Here is a 15882-nt window from a genome sequence, read left to right as displayed (position 1 = left end):
GTGGCAGACAAACAGAAACAATATTCAGACACTGTCAGACTTTGGAGACACACTTGATGGGGAATACGAGTAACATGAGGAGCCACAATCCCACTTCTCTTTAGGGCGCATTCACACCAGAGCTGTTTGGTCCGATTTAAACGAGCTCTGGTCCTTTTTCCCGGATAGTCAGGTTCATTTGGAGTGGTGTGAAAGCTCAAACGAACTCTGGTGCAAACCAAACAAGCAGACTCTAGTCCACTTGAAAACAGGGGGTCTCGGTCCGTTTCCAAACGAATCCTGGTGTGGTTCGTTTGAAGTGTGAAAGCAAAGTGGACCAACTTGTAAACCAAAGGTAGGAAGTGGCATAAAGCGTAATGATGTACGGAGTAATATGTGATTTAATACGCTCAAATACATGTAGGTACCTCACTTGGCATCTGTGTAGCCATAGCAACATGTCATAGTCCGTGCTTATTTATTCATCTCACGTAAAGAACGACATGCTGGACAGCTCACCGCCTAGCTGGCCGCCCATGACGCCCCAGTGCAACAGCAGAAACCCCAAGACAGTGTAAATTCTGTGTTTTTTTATTGTTTATGTGGGAAAAAAGACCGACAGAAGGAGATGGATTTCCGTTTTTGTCTTCTTCTACGCCTTTTTTTCTTCTTGGTCGCCGTTTGTTTGTGACGACATCAGCCCTAACGGGCAGAGGTTGTGGGTGTTCAGATGGTTTGGTCTGTTTGGCCAAGAGCAGTGTGGATGCAAACCAAACCAAAGGAAAGTGCAACAATGTTGCAATTTCCGTTCCAAAACAGTCAGAGTCCCCTGGACTATCAGGAGTGAAAACAACCTTACCATACTGTGAGATTTTGATGCCATTACATCCCCACTAAATAGTATATCACTATGTCCTTTGTCAGGTTTATGACAAAGTTAGGAGGAAAGCTGTTAACTTGTGGCTAATACATTTATATTCGGTCCATTCCAGCCTGCTTTTTTCACTTACCACCACACAGCATTCCATCAAACCCAGTGACAGAAAACATGACAGCCACAGAAATATTCAACTAAAATATCTCAATCTCCCCCTTGTGGCTGGTGGCGATATAGGGACTGATCTTAATATTAAAGCCTAAAACATTACATGCATTTGAAAAAAAAAGAAAAGATTTCAACAAAAAATATGTTAACTAGACCATTTTTATAAGTTTATTTATTTGTTTATTTTATTTTTATTATTATATGGGGGGGATGATGAGATGTTGCACTGGGCTAATTTCCTCTACATCATTGTTTATTCACCAAATCTTTTTGCAATATTTCAAGTTTTTTTTTTTTTTTTTTACTTTGTTGCATTTTCAGTCAAGTTGAAAATGGGCGGTGGATGGAGGGACACGATTGATTTTTTTCTGTATGTGAAAACTGTTCATTTCTGAGAATCAGTTAAAATGTTGTAGTTTCAAGAGCACAGGATGATTCAAACAGATTTAAACTTCTCAAACCATCAGTAGAATCAAGTTTTACTTGAATTTTGAATCTGTTAGGAATCACTGCTGTTGAGGCCTGGCTGACCTCATTAAATGATGTCGAGTAATGAAGTGTGCCACTGAACCAAAGTTGACTATCTCAACACAGTTCAGTCCTCTTGGACTTAAGCTAAGTGTGTTATTAATGGCCGAGTTGTTTGGAAGCTAAATAAAGTGTTCTTAGAAACTGACACACAACCACACACATACAAACACACATATTAAGTAACTTTATTAAAAACCCTGAGAGAGCTAGACCAGGAGATTAGTATCCATGGATGCACAGCTAGGAGTCACAGAACTTTCAGACTTTTGACCTGTATAGAATTTTTTATACAGCGGGTTTACAAAGCTTTGGTTGTAAAAACAGGGATGCACAACATCAGCGTGATTAGTTAGTATTGCGTGAATAATTAATATAAATTAACATGTTATTTTGACTTGGACAAATGTTCAGTGATAGTACCAATAGGTTTTAAGAATTTTGATACTCATCTTTTTAGATTTTAACCCAATCTAACCTGCTGTGTTTCCTCATTATGAACTCAAGATATCATTTCCTTGGTTCATAAGTTTCTCTTCTTGCAGTTTTTATTTATAACACATCTTCTAGCCTTGTGAAATTGATTGTGGGATTTGTTCTTTTTTTGTTTTTTGTTTTTTCAATGCAAAGCGCTGTGTGCTGCTGTTTTGTATGAAGAGAGCTATATAGATAAAATATGAGTTATTGATAGATAATTAATTAAAAGACATCCCATTTATTCACTCAGGAATCGAGTCACAATCTATCAGTATAAGTTTAAAACACATAAAATGTATTAATTTTGATATGAATGGAAGTTCAACACAGGAAATGTAGTTGGTACTTTGCCAATTTAAATCATAACAACTCAGTTTTACTTGTACCTTTGTGCTAGGGTAACTTTTCTTAGTTTAACTAAGCTGTGGATATTTCTTTTACATATTTAGTTTAAATCCAACTAATACAAAATGAATATGCATAATTTTTAATATGACTTTATATGGAGTATGTTAACAAAACTACCAGAGGACCTAAAGTGGAACACCACACATTTCATGTCAACAGAGGAAGAAGTCTTTCTTTTTTCATGAAAGTTTTGTTTTAAATGTTTTTTTTTCTTTCCCAACAGACTTTTTAAAGAATTGTTTTTGGGCTCCTTAAGACTTGAAATATAGAATAAATGCATGTTGTCTAACTCAGTGGGTAACTTCATTCATGGTGCAAAAGGGTTGAATGCTCAAAGGCATTTAGGGAAAATTAGACAGATTAAAGGATGATTGCAAAATCAAAAGTGATTGTACTGTACTGTCTACTTAAAACTAAAAATGTCTTCTATCAACTCAGAGAAAATTCTGAGAGCTATTTTGGATTTTTTTGAACCAACAACATATTTTTTTAACAGTCATTAACTGCTCTGTCTCACATTGTGCGTGTTAACTTTACCTATCTTTGTTGTCCCTGATAAAAAAAAAGTTTAACCACTAAATAGTATACACAACTACATAAATACAATCATAATAACATGTAAATATTATAAATATTTTTGTGGCTAAATGCAACAAATAAAAGAAAATAAAAACAAGACAAAAAATGTTTAACTGTTTTTCAAATTTAGCAAAAATTATTTTCTTTTGAGTTTTTAGTTATAAACAGAGAAATAAAACTACAAAAAAGCAGAGAAAGTAAAAAAGTGAAGTTAACTAAAGCATATAGATGTTTTAAAGATGTTTACAATGAAATTTGATTTTTACATCTGAAAATGTGAAGAAGTGAAAACTCATTCAGCTCCGTCCTCTCTTCAATCATCATATTCCTTGAGCTACACTTTTTATATACAGCAAATTTGTCCCATACAAATCAGTCTTTAGAACGTAGGTTGTTTAAAAGTGTCGCAGACATATTGAAATGTCTTAAAGAGTAAATCTCTCACTGGCTGCAGATAAAGAGTTTAAGAAAAGGCACCGTGTTGTCTTTGGCTTTGCCCACACAGGAATGCATCTCTGATAGACCTCCCTCTGTCTGCCCCGACCGTGACACTGTCCAGACGGCCCGTCTGTCTCAACAGGACACTCTGTGTTTGTGTGTAGTTTTCAGATATCTTTGTTCTTCTACTTACATTTCAGGAGCCCACCTTTGTTTCTTTGTATTGGTAGTTTGACTTTGTTTTAGTTTCATGGTCAGAATAGGCTGATACAGACTAGGGAAAGCCTTTCTTGACCAAAGAATGAGGTAGATCTAGCCCTGCATTTGAAGACTGGGAAGATGATACAGAATCCATTCACATTACTCACTGAAGCCCAGCTGTTGACCTGGCCTCCTTTCCCAACACTTGATACAATATTATGAAGTTTCTCCTTTACAGACAGATTCAAATGCCAGTCCTTTAAACACATGTACAAAACAAAACAAATGGATTTCCCATTCTACAAGGCTGAACTGAAGTATTAGAGGTTTGAAATGGATTTATCAGGCAGGTGTCTCGTCCCACTCAGACTGGTCTCTCATGGTGTAATTCACCTGCAGTCTGACATGATGATTGATTGATGAAAGAAAATGGCAATTACAGCTCACTGGGATATCTATCTTTTGTCTAAAGTTTTTTTAATATTAATGTATCATATTTTTGTAAAGAGATCCAGTAGGAGGGGATGGCAAAATCTAAATCTGTAGGAACTTGGATTGGCAGCCTCTCACTCTGACATCTTTCCATTAGCGCATTGATACATATCCTATTTTCTAATTCATATGTTTCAATCAGACCCATTGCCACCTGTATATAAAATCAAGCACCTTGCCATGCAGTCTTCATTTGAAAACAGTTGTGATACAAAATGGGTCGTGCTGAAGAGCTCAGCAACATCAAGAGTAGTACTGTGATGGCTGAAACCTTTTACAGTAAGACAGTTTGTAAAATTTCATCCCTGCTAGATATTCACCAGTCACCTGTAAGTGATATTATTAGAAAGTAGAAGCGTGCTAAATGTCACCAGTGCTCTGCTGATTCCATAGCTAAAAAGTTCTGAACTTCCACTGGCATTAATGTAAGCACAGTGGGTTTCCATGGTCGAGCAGCTGCAGGCAAGCCAGTGCGTCAGATTGACTGGTGTTAAGCACACCGAAGCTGGACTGTGGAGCAGTGGAAGCCCGTTCTGAGTGTGGGCTTATGTATGCTGGGAGAATATTGCCTAACTGCACTGTGCAAACTATGAAGTTTGGTGGAGATATGATGGTATGGGGCTGTTTTAGAGGGTTTGGGCTAGTCCCCTTATCTCCCGTGAAGGCCAATCTTAATGTTTCAGCATACTAAGACATTTTGGACAATGCTATACCTCCAACTTTGTGGCAACAGTTTGGAGAACCTCTTCTCTATTCTACAACATGACTGTGCCCCAGTGCACAAAGCAAGGACTTTAGGACATGGTTTGATGAGTTTGGTGTTGAAGAACTTGACCGGTCTGCACAGAGCCCTGACCTGAACCTCATCAAGCACCTTTGGGATGAACAGGAACAGAGATTATGAGCCAGGCCTTCTCGTCCAACATCAGTGTCTGGCCTCATAAAATGCTCTACAGAAGAAGAAATGGAGGCTGTTCTAGCTGTAAAAGACGGGCCAACTCCATACTGAAGTGCGTGTATTTTAATACATTATCATTACAGCCCCTGTTGGTGTGGTGTTAGAGTTCAAATGGCACAACTGTTGGCCTTGACACTACATAATGAGTAGGTCCAGTCTTTTTTTTAATAAATATTACCGCCTTGTCTTGTACTGAAAGTCAAAACGACTTTATGCATGATGCAATAAATAGTCCCCTTTTCCTCTGGAAAGAATAAAAGGTTCCCAATTTGAGTAAATGACTTTGACAAAAGTGCAGGTTTCACATCTCATGAGTCCAAAGGTCAGTGTTAATGCATTTAACTGATATAACCTTTCTTCTCTAATAACTTAATATGAGATCACTTCCTTCTTTTCTAATTTCCTTGACTTTTTAGCCAAAACCCTGATCTCCTTTTTGGACCATACCATGTTGTTTTGGTGTCTAAACCTTACCAAACTGCACTCTTTATAAAAAGTTTAATTGCAGGTACAATCTGTTATTAATAATTTTCCCATGAGGACATTTCTGGTGATATTCCACCTGTTACTCAGCCTGTTGTAGTGATAACAGCTGCTAATGAGTCATTTTATGATCTGTAAACATGCAAAGTGAGTGCCTGATCTGCAGGCAGCTGTTTAAATGTGTAATTAGGTAACAAGTTTGGCAAATTAACTTTCCAATGTGATAATATGTCAGAGTTTACAGCTTTTTCCACCGCTCCTAAGAGGAAATAGAGAAAGGAAAAGCCTTTAATATCCATGTCATTACCCAACAGTGACCTCTCTATGTTAACAGAGCAGCAGCTGAACAGACTTTACTTTGTGGAGATTGATCTCTATTGCTGATTGATTATTCCTTTGGGGTTTGGAAACAAAGGGCACAGTTAAAAAAAAACTCTTCAGAAGTGATTAAAAGTTCATGCATGTCTTAACTCTCAAGGCGCGCAGTTTCCCTGAACTGTGAGAACTCGCAGCCCCAAACTGTCCGTGGTTAACAAATGTAATCCTGCACCTTAATCTTACAAAAACCACACTGTGGTTCCGCAGACAAATTTTAGAAAATCTGGAAACCATCCCTCAGATTACATTAACACTGAGCCCTGCTCTGCTGATCCATCTGTAGCTGCTAAAGGTTTCTGACAGCATTATCTCACAGGCATGTAGTTTTTATGAACTGCACAAGCACAAGCCTAATGTGCTAAAGTTAACCTATGAAAGGCAAAGTATGCAACAAACATGTTGTTTGTATTTTGATCTCTTTTACTCTGCAATCTTTAAAACTCAGAAATCCAGCTGCTTGGGTTGTGCTGCATGCCACTGGGAAAAAAATGGCTCCAGTGGTTAAAGGTGTATAGCCAAGTAGATTTTAGCAGAAATTAAGCATAATAGTTAAAAGTAGGCCTATCTAAATTAGTGTTTAAACACTTCAGTGTAAAAATTTTTTTTTTTTTTTTTTTTTTTAATTAGGTTACAGTAAGCCTTCTAGCCATACATTATGAGGGTTCCCTCCGTAGGCTCTACCATCTTGGATTTTTGCATCTTGCATGTTTCTGCAGTACCATAGAAGGGACCAAAAAAAAACAGATACCTATTTTTCCTTCTTTCTGTCACAGTTACCATCAGAAGTGAGCATCAAGATCTAGATCCTGACTGTTAAATGTTGCGTATATTCCTTAATTTTACACACTGTACCTTTAAGGGCAAGTGCCGTCTGATGGGGTAAACAGTGGTGCACATGAATCAAAGCTAACATGAATGCTTTAGTGTAGTGGTTCTCAACCGCTGGATTGGGAACTGAAAGTGGGTCGCAAATGTGGGATAGAAACATAGACTGTAGAAAGAATTGGACAAACCCTGTGTGACGTCAGCCGTCTGCTTACAACAGGCGGATTCAAACACTTCTTGAAACCAATCCACGCAGGGCACCATATTAAAATCGCTGTCTCAACCGAACTTTGGATCAACCTAACCCTTTAGCCCACTAAGCTCGGCTTCCTGTCAGCTGTCCAGTTAGCTACGACAGAAACGTAGCTTCTGCCTGCCAAACTATCTGTCAATCAAATGAGATGCACCAATCAGTCCACAGTGAGGTTTTTCCTAAATATAATCTAAACCATTGTGGTACAAAAATTTCATCCCCCCATACATCGAGAGGACATGAAGACACTGAACCAGGCTGTAAACCAGTTTATTTCTAGTTTGAAACCAGCTTTTTAACATGTGTTCAGATGGAACCTTTGGTGTTCCTGCAGCCAGCCTCAAGTGGACACTTGCAGTATTGCAATTTTTTTGCTCTTTCGCATTGGCTTCATTTTTCAGGAATGGAGGTTTCCGCTTTGTACATAGACAAAGAGTTCATGTACAGAAGCCCTAGGTGGAGATACAGGAAATTCATAAGGTACCTATGAAAGTATTCATCCTTGGATTTTCTACCCTTTTACTGATTTTTACACCAGCTTTCACTCATGAAGAACCCAGGCAACAGTTGTTGTATGCAGAGTCTCTCCCATCTCAGCTGCTGAAGGTTGTAACTCCTTCAGAGTAGTCATAGGTGTCTTGGTGGCCTCTCTCATGAAACTCCTTGCATGGTAACTCACTTTGTAATGACAGTCTGATCTGGGCGGATTTACACATGTGCTATATTCCTTCCATTTCTTGATGATGGATTTAACTGAACTCTGGTGAATGTTCAGAGCCTTGGAAATTTTTTGTATCCATCCCCTGACTTATACTTTTCAATAACATTTTCTCTGAGTTGCTTGGAGTGTTCTTTTGTCTCCATGGTGTAATGGTTGCCAGGAATACTGATAAACCAGTGACTGGACCTTCCAGACACAGGTGTCTTTATACTCCAACCACTTGAGACACATTCACTGCACTCGGGTGATACCCATTTCACTAATAATGAGACTACTAGCACCAACAGGTTGGACCTCTGTTGAATTAGTTCAGCCACTTTGAAGAGGGTGGCTATTTATGCAATCACGAGGGACAAATACTTTTATAGGCACCGTACATGTATTTTTTAGGTTTTCCCATGATGTTGACTAAATGTCAGTAGATATCTCAAGATTTTGCCTATCTCCTTGTCTTTGGATAACACAGCTGGTTTTCTTGGGAAAGTGGAAGGTTTTTTGTCTTTAGCGTTCAATTCCAAGGTAGCTGTGAGTCCTGACCTGTTGAGAACCACTGCTCTAAGAATGTATGAGTAAGGGCAAGAAGTTTGCATAAAAGATACACAATATATGACAATGAAAAGAGAGAAGAGTCTGCAAGCCCACGTGGATGTTGAATAGCGTGATTTAAGTCTGCTCAAAACTTTATAAAATCATTTATTTCCCCCATGGAGACATTTTTTAAATTTTACTGCAACAATACCCATGTGTCCGATTACTGCTGCAATAGTTTTATACTTAATGGTGTCATTATTGTTCATGCTTTCTTTTTTGCTTCTTTTCTTATCCTTCATCAAAATCATGGCCTTTTCTGCCAATGTTTTAAAGAGGAATTAGCATGAGAAGTCCCTCCCAGCAGGTTGTAATGGTGTTAAATTTATGTCTGTGTGTGTTCTTGTGAAAAAACACAGCTGCTGACAGACCATCATTTAGCAATTAGGCACCCTGTGAAGTGGATAGATTTCAGATTATTTAGTTTTTCAGGTCATTAGGAATGAAGCTAACATACATAATGAGCAGGAATTTAGATGGCTTGTTTGCAGCCATGTGGCTTTGCAGCACTTTTCTTGCTCTGAGGTCATACAGATGTTTCTTAGCTTTGATGCTAGCTCATGTAGCCACACTCACAGAAACACTATCACTCTCTTGGATACACAGGAACAGAAATACTGTTTGTATCAGTCTGAAAGAGTGTCAGAGCACATGTGTGGAGGCAGTTATCTGCTTCCACTTGTTTTCTAAGTCTTTTCTTTTTTTCTCCATCTGAGGTTTGTTTGCAGGCGTTGGTCCCTGCTGAGAGTTTTGGTCATGGCGTAACGCTCAGGATCTGGTTTCAAAATATCTTCCGGGCTATCGAGCCGTTACCACGCAACATGCTCCCAACATAACATGAAACCAAGGAGCTTTTTCTCATTAGACACGGTGGTGAACAGAGAAAAGGCAGAACAAGAAGAAGAAGTGTCCTTTATGCCACAGCCAAAAGAAAGACAAGAAAGGTTCACTGGTAATATGTTAACTGTAAACAAATGTGATGTTACCGCTAAATAAACATGCTGTAGCTCAGATGAGCTCTCAACTTTTCTCTGTTCTTTTTTATACCTGGTTCTCTGAGATTTTTATTTTAAAATCCATTATCGAATAAATGAAAGTCCATGACTTTAATGTAAATTTAAGGCTATATTACAAATCATAACAATTACATGTTTTTATAATGAGAAACAGAGCCATAATTCAACATTATGCATTTCAAATGAAAAGGCAAGATCAACAAGCTGTTGCTGGGAACTTGCAGAAAAGTTATTCCTGTATATGACTGAAGTATAGGAAGTTATATGACAAAGTAAAAGTCAATTCAAAGTAAGCTGCTGGTATAGGTATTATCCCCCTCTCCTACAGGATGGGTCTGTGGTAAGGTTAAACTCTGCTCAGCTCAGTGCATGGGTGTCTCTGTTGGGTTACAGCTAATTGAATGTTTTTAGGCTGCCAAGGGCATGTTTATCTATCCATGACAATTTCCTGATATCCTGAAGTAAAACTCTGACAGTGTCAAAATTTAAGATTATCATCTTACAGTGTGCCTGCTGCTATGACCTACATCAAACCAATAGGAATGCAGCGAGAAATGACATAACGATAAATGCAACACCGGCACCACATCTGATCTCAGATGTTTTTCTAAGCATATGAATGCTAGAATTACAACGGCTTTGTTGTTGCATTGCTTCATTATTTACTACAGCACTGGCGCAAGGAGGAAGAAGCACATTAATGTTTTAATTTCTTGCATATCCGATAACGCCGTAGCCTGAATTCAGTAGTTTAGTAGGAGTTGACATTGTGCAGTCTGCACAAGGCAAACTTGATGTCGTCTGAGATTCATGTAGCTCAATGCAGCATCCTAGAAATTTATAAGATTGCTAAAAAATGCACAGCCTGTAGGAGGCTTTGCACCACTTTATCCAACACTTGACATTGGAGTTGGTGATGTGAGGCTTGCATGCAGCTTCTCAACCATGGAAACCCATTTCATGAGGCTCATGCAACACAGTTTTTTGCTTACACAGTGGAAGTTCAGAAATCTTTTAAACCCCCCTTCAAAAAAACATGGTCAAATTTGGTTTGAAGTGACAAGAACAAATAGTAAAAATGGGTATAAAGTCAAAACAAGGTGGTACAAGTTGACTTAATTGGCACAAAAAGGTGCTTTATGTGTTTAAAGGGTGAAAAAAAATGGGACAAAGAGGTTAGAAGTGAATAACATGGGTTTCATAATGGGTAAGACGGGCAAAAACGTGGCAAAACTGGTTAAAAGTGGCAAAAATGTAATGACAAAGTTACAATTGGCATACATGGATGGATGAAGTGGTGAAAAGGTGTTAAAAAGTGGCACACTTACCAATTTCAACATCAGACCCAGTAATAGCTTGACATACTTTTGAGCTCCAAAATGAAGTTGGCAACTGTTAGCCAGGGTGCTAGCACCTATGCTACTGGTTCAAATAAACCACAACCACAGAGGGCCCATTCATTGGGCTTTTCAGCAGCCCAGCCAATTCTGTGGGCAGGCCTGGTACAAAGCGATGCCTAACCTTAACTAACTTAGAGCAGATCAAAATGGATGCTAGTAAGCCTCAAGAGGGTGGAAGTGGCAATGAAGATATCCAGATATCATTCTAAGAGATCATGGAATCATGTTGTTTTTTAGTTCATTGAAATATCTGAAAAGATCATTTGTTTCATGTTAAAGAAGTGCAAGGTGAATGTTCGCTTTGCTCTGTGTTTAAATATACCTTTATGATTTAAGGGTTTTAAGATTTAGTCATATATGCCTTGGCTAGCATATAGTGGATTTGTGAAATTATGGTTTATTTACCTCCTCTGGGCCTTGAACTTCATATAAGACCAAACTTTTAATGGAGAAGTATGGGATAAAAGCAAAGTTTATTTAATATGCAAGCCCCACTTTTCCCCTAAAGGTTACAAGCCAGATACGTGTTTTATTTTAAACAATGTGTCATTTTCAAGCTATTAAATGATTGTTTTCTAATATCTGAAAAAGTAACAAGTCTCTGCAGCTATCAGATAAATGTAAAGTATGTTTATGTAATCCATACCATTCATTTTAAGGAGCCCATATGTGAAATCTATATGTAAAAATTTTCAGGATGAATGCATTCTCTCTGGGAAGAATTGGACGAACATCATCGCACAGCAGCCAATTTCAACATCAGTCAAAATAAAGACTGAATTTCCACATCATGTTTGTCTGTACGGCTCTGAGAACATCACAGTAGGCCAACAATGGAAAACAGGATTTGAAGTCAAAACAATATTTAGGTTTTATTTTCACAAAACAGTATGTTTAACAAAAGAGAACCAGAATTAGTGCAGGCGACTGATTCTACATCTGCTCTGCATTAACATGCTGGCTCCATCAGTAGTGATTGATTGTAAACGATACTCGATTCAGGGACTTTCTGGAGCATTCAGTGAATCAACACCCAGAACTCAATTGTAACTCTCTCTATCTCTCTCTTCCTCTCTCCAGTCTCTCGATCCCAGGTGTCTTCACAGCGCCAGGAGGTGCTGATGGAGAACGTGACCCGGATGTCGGAGCGCTCTCGGCAGCCACAGCAGAATCCGGGCGAGGCTTCCACTCAGGCCGACCTGCTGGAGAACATCTGGAAACTGGAGAACCTTTTCCAGAACCACAGTGACTGGCTGCAGAGGCTGGAGATTCTCATCAAGGTATGACATGACAGTTAAAAACCAAGAAACTGGGATTTTTGAGGACACGAAAGGATCAGTTACCAAATGTTCAAGTTTGTCTGAAATGATGGTTTACTGGAGCTGATATAAACATTAAAATGAAAGTCGTAGCCCTCCTAAATTTTGTCATAAGGTATGGATAGTAGAAATACATTTTTAAGTTTGTTAAAGCTCATTTACTGGGAGTTTACATCATCCTTGATAAACTGTGGTATTAAGCTGGGTATACGCTCTGCGATTTCAAGCCGACCATATGACTGTCGTGGCAAAATGTCATCTCATACTGTGCGACTGAATCGTCTACGACGCATGACCATCATGCATGAGTTGTGTGCTCACACTTTACGATCCGACGGTCGTGCACGACTGGAGTGCTCACCTTGTACGACTAAAGCCGGGACGGACTGTGACAGAACCCCACAGAGTTTCCTTTTATAAAGGCTCACACACTCAATGTGAAGCATCTCCAGTCATATTCTCTCTCTCTCCCCCGCTATATCTCTCCTGCTCTCTCTCTACCGCTATCTCTCCCTGTCTCACACACACAAACAGCAGCTCTGCAAACAGCACCTCTGTGTCTGCTCCAGCTCTGTGGACAAGAGTATTTCCTGGCCGTTTATTTCCTTTATCATAGCGAGGTGCATCAGAAAGTGATTCCAGTTGTTGTCATAGTAGTTTAGGACGTTGTCTGACCGTTTACAAAAGAAAACAATCCCCCAAAGTTGTTTATTCTGCTCGCGTTTCTGCTCTCACGGTGAAGTGTCTAGAGTCGTACAACCAAAATATCAAACATGCCAGAAATCCTCCCGACTAGTCAGGGGCTGATTGTTGTTGTCGGGCCGTGGTCGGCTGTCGTGTGACCCTGTACACAGCACAAGAAATGACGCCTGATCCGACTGAGAGTCGCATGACTCCCTTTGAGTTGTGCAACTCCAAATTTGTGGCTGAATCGCAGGAAAAATCGCACAGTGTGTACCCAGCTTTAAGTGTTGGCTAAGCAAGGGGGAACACTTGAGGTAAAGGCAAAGTCAACTTGTTTTGACTGATTCTGTCAAAGATAGACATCTTTATGATCTTGAGGGGTAGTGAGGCTGGCAGCAGGATAGGATAGCCCCTTAATGAGTCAAGACACTGGTTGGGGTGATAGAAGGAGTAGGATAAGGTGATGAATGGACATCTGAGAAGCTAACCAAGATTGACGAGATGACATGGAGATGGTGATGAAGGGATGCAGGATGGGATGGGACATGCTCAAAACATGGATCATAAATAGCTTACGTGAGGTAACGTGGCCAGATAGCTAACTTTTACTTATGTATTACACAACCCAAATGCATTAGAAGGCCCTTTTTAGTTGTTCAATGCTGGCTGACAGCATCGCACCACTCATAGCTCTCTAGTTAGCTAGTTGAAAATGGTTTTTCTTGGTTTCTCAAGGGCTTTTTGCGGTTTCTGTAAAACTGACCCCATGTCGTATGTTTATTTAACCCCTCTGAGACAAAGTTGTTGTATACGAAAAGAAGACACACAGGTTATTAAAAGCTAAATAACTTTTCATAATCATAAATCGTAGCTATTTCATTTTTTTCCCTCTGGAAGCCTTCCATTTTGCTGTTCCAATGACGATATACATTCCTTCGTAGCCCTTACAGGGGCTTTTTTAGGAAGCCTGGAACTTTGGTCACTTTCTGGGGTGTTTAAAGATTAAATCCACACCAGTAGCCCCAACATTGAATGTATTTTTTATCCATTTTTATTTCAATTTTTTCTCTCATTTCTGCCACTAGCGGACAATGCACTGTGACGGGCTGCTTACAACCAATGCTAGGCTGTTCCGACGTCATGTCATACTTTGTCTTTACAGTTAGATCATGCAGGAGACGGCCTGAATAGCTTGTAATGGACAGAAAGAGAAACAGAGAGCCTGTGATGTGGCCTTCTGTGTCACTGCGGACAGGATCTGCTTTGAATAATGGCACAAATAGAGCCAATACAAAGAAGCGCAAGAACTTTTTTTATAAAAATGCATATATTTTTAAGAGTTTATGTGTCACAGAATGATTATTTTTTACTTTTTGGTCCCCAAGAGACGGGAGAACAGGTCTTAGTCATTATTGTTTACTGTGTGTTTCACATAAAGATCTTTAAGTTTTCATTTCTGTTTATTTATTTCTATTTACCTTTTAAAAAAATTCTAGTCACATCACCTCAGCACACGTACTCTTAAAGCCCACGTTGTCCTAAAAAAGGATGTTAAGAGCTTGACTGTGCACCACAGGCTTGATGTTTTACAAGCTTTTTTAAGACAATAAGTCCAGGTGAGACAAAATGGTTAAACAATAGCTCAGGGCTTTAAGGGTTAAATTATATAGCTAAATTCATCACTAACATGTTCCACTCTCAGGGCCTGGAGGTAGAGCTGAGGACCATCCAGGCTCACTCCCTTCAGTCAGAGGGTTATCTGGTGCAGCTGGACGACAGGTTGTCCTCTCTGAGCAGCTCCGCCAGTAGGAACCTGACGGGCTTGAACTCAGAGGTGTCCAGAGCCTCCACCTGGCTCCGCGACCAGGAGGTCCTGCTTAGGTACAATTCTTTCCTACACAACATCCCTATTTTCAGGCACTGTTTTATTTTTCTGAGATAAGACTAGTTGCATTTTTTTTCTGTTCTCTGTCAGGGAAACCTCGGGACAGGTGAGCAGGTTGAGAGAGAAACTGGACGAGGTTAACTGGACGGTGGGAGCTGTCAATCACACCTTCACCAGTGACATCAGTATTCATCATGTGAAGATACATGACCTACAGGTTCTTTAATCTAACATCACAATCATGAAATATACAGCTGAAAAATGTTCCTTTATAGCAACAGGTTAAATATTTATCCCATACAACTCTTAAAATATTCATCTTAAGAGTTTGAGTTCATGCATTGTCCTTAAATCTGACTAAATCGTGCTCATGATTTACTGCTGTTCAAACTCTCCCTGCCTGTGCTCTCACTGCTCAGATCCAGATCAGCAACATCACAGAGGACACCAGCAGTTTGTGGGTTACCCACGTCCACACAGAGGCCCAGCTGAGGAACGAGATGGAGATCCTGAACACAATCACAGAGGACCTCCGCCTGAAGGACTGGGAGCACTCCATGGCTCTGAAGAACCTCACCATATTCGAAGGTCAGTAACAAATAATAGATGCCTGTTCAAATTGCATCTATAACAGCAAAAGAGCCTTGTTTGCTCCTCTTTTAACTAGAATTTGGCTCTTCTCAAAGGAGACATTTCTGTGCTTCATTCTGGTCCAAGCTCAACACTAAAGAGGCACTTGAGAAATCAAAGTGGACCCTTCTTTGACCAAATGTCTCCCTTAAGTGCTCTTGAGGTTAGCTTTTGTGCTGATGTCAAGTATGCGTTGATTTGCAGGTCAAAAGTTGTCTTGACTGGGCTGAATTGAGTTGAAAAGTGACTTTTTTGTGCATTTAGTGTTACATAAGTCAGTTTTTCAAAGATTCACATGATTACCATCCCAAAGTGAAGAGAGTCCTAAGTAGCACCTTCTAATTTATACTTTTAGATTACCACAGTATTATGCTGTGTGTGGGCTTCCCATTAAAAGTTGTTAAGAACATTGGACTTGCATTTTTCTTGGTCTAACTAATGCAAGTTTGCTCTTTATCCTTGTCTTAGTGTCAGGGCAGGCATTAAACTCCACAAACCATGTCTCAAAATCACTGCAAAATACAAAACTAGCAGAGTTAAAAGGGACAAGTTATGCCCCTGGCCTGTCCACACTCCCCCCAAGTACCAGAACCCC

At 39.5% G+C, this 15882-nt stretch overlaps 1 protein-coding gene across 1 annotated transcript in view; it reads left to right on the top strand.

The window, feature by feature from the left end:
* scara5 (scavenger receptor class A, member 5 (putative)) overlaps positions 1-15882 on the top strand; it is a 126560-nt gene that overhangs the window by 47996 nt on the left and 62682 nt on the right. Inside the window, exons 4-7 of the mRNA XM_041805285.1 lie at positions 11850-12049; positions 14475-14653; positions 14748-14874; positions 15077-15245. Coding sequence (XP_041661219.1) covers positions 11850-12049; positions 14475-14653; positions 14748-14874; positions 15077-15245 — 675 coding nt within the window. The remainder of the gene's footprint in view (positions 1-11849; positions 12050-14474; positions 14654-14747; positions 14875-15076; positions 15246-15882) is intronic.

The sequence above is a fragment of the Cheilinus undulatus genome, linkage group 14, assembly GCF_018320785.1.
Source record: "Cheilinus undulatus linkage group 14, ASM1832078v1, whole genome shotgun sequence".
Lineage (NCBI taxonomy): Eukaryota > Metazoa > Chordata > Actinopteri > Labriformes > Labridae > Cheilinus > Cheilinus undulatus.
This window is presented reverse-complemented; position numbering and strand designations above follow the sequence as displayed.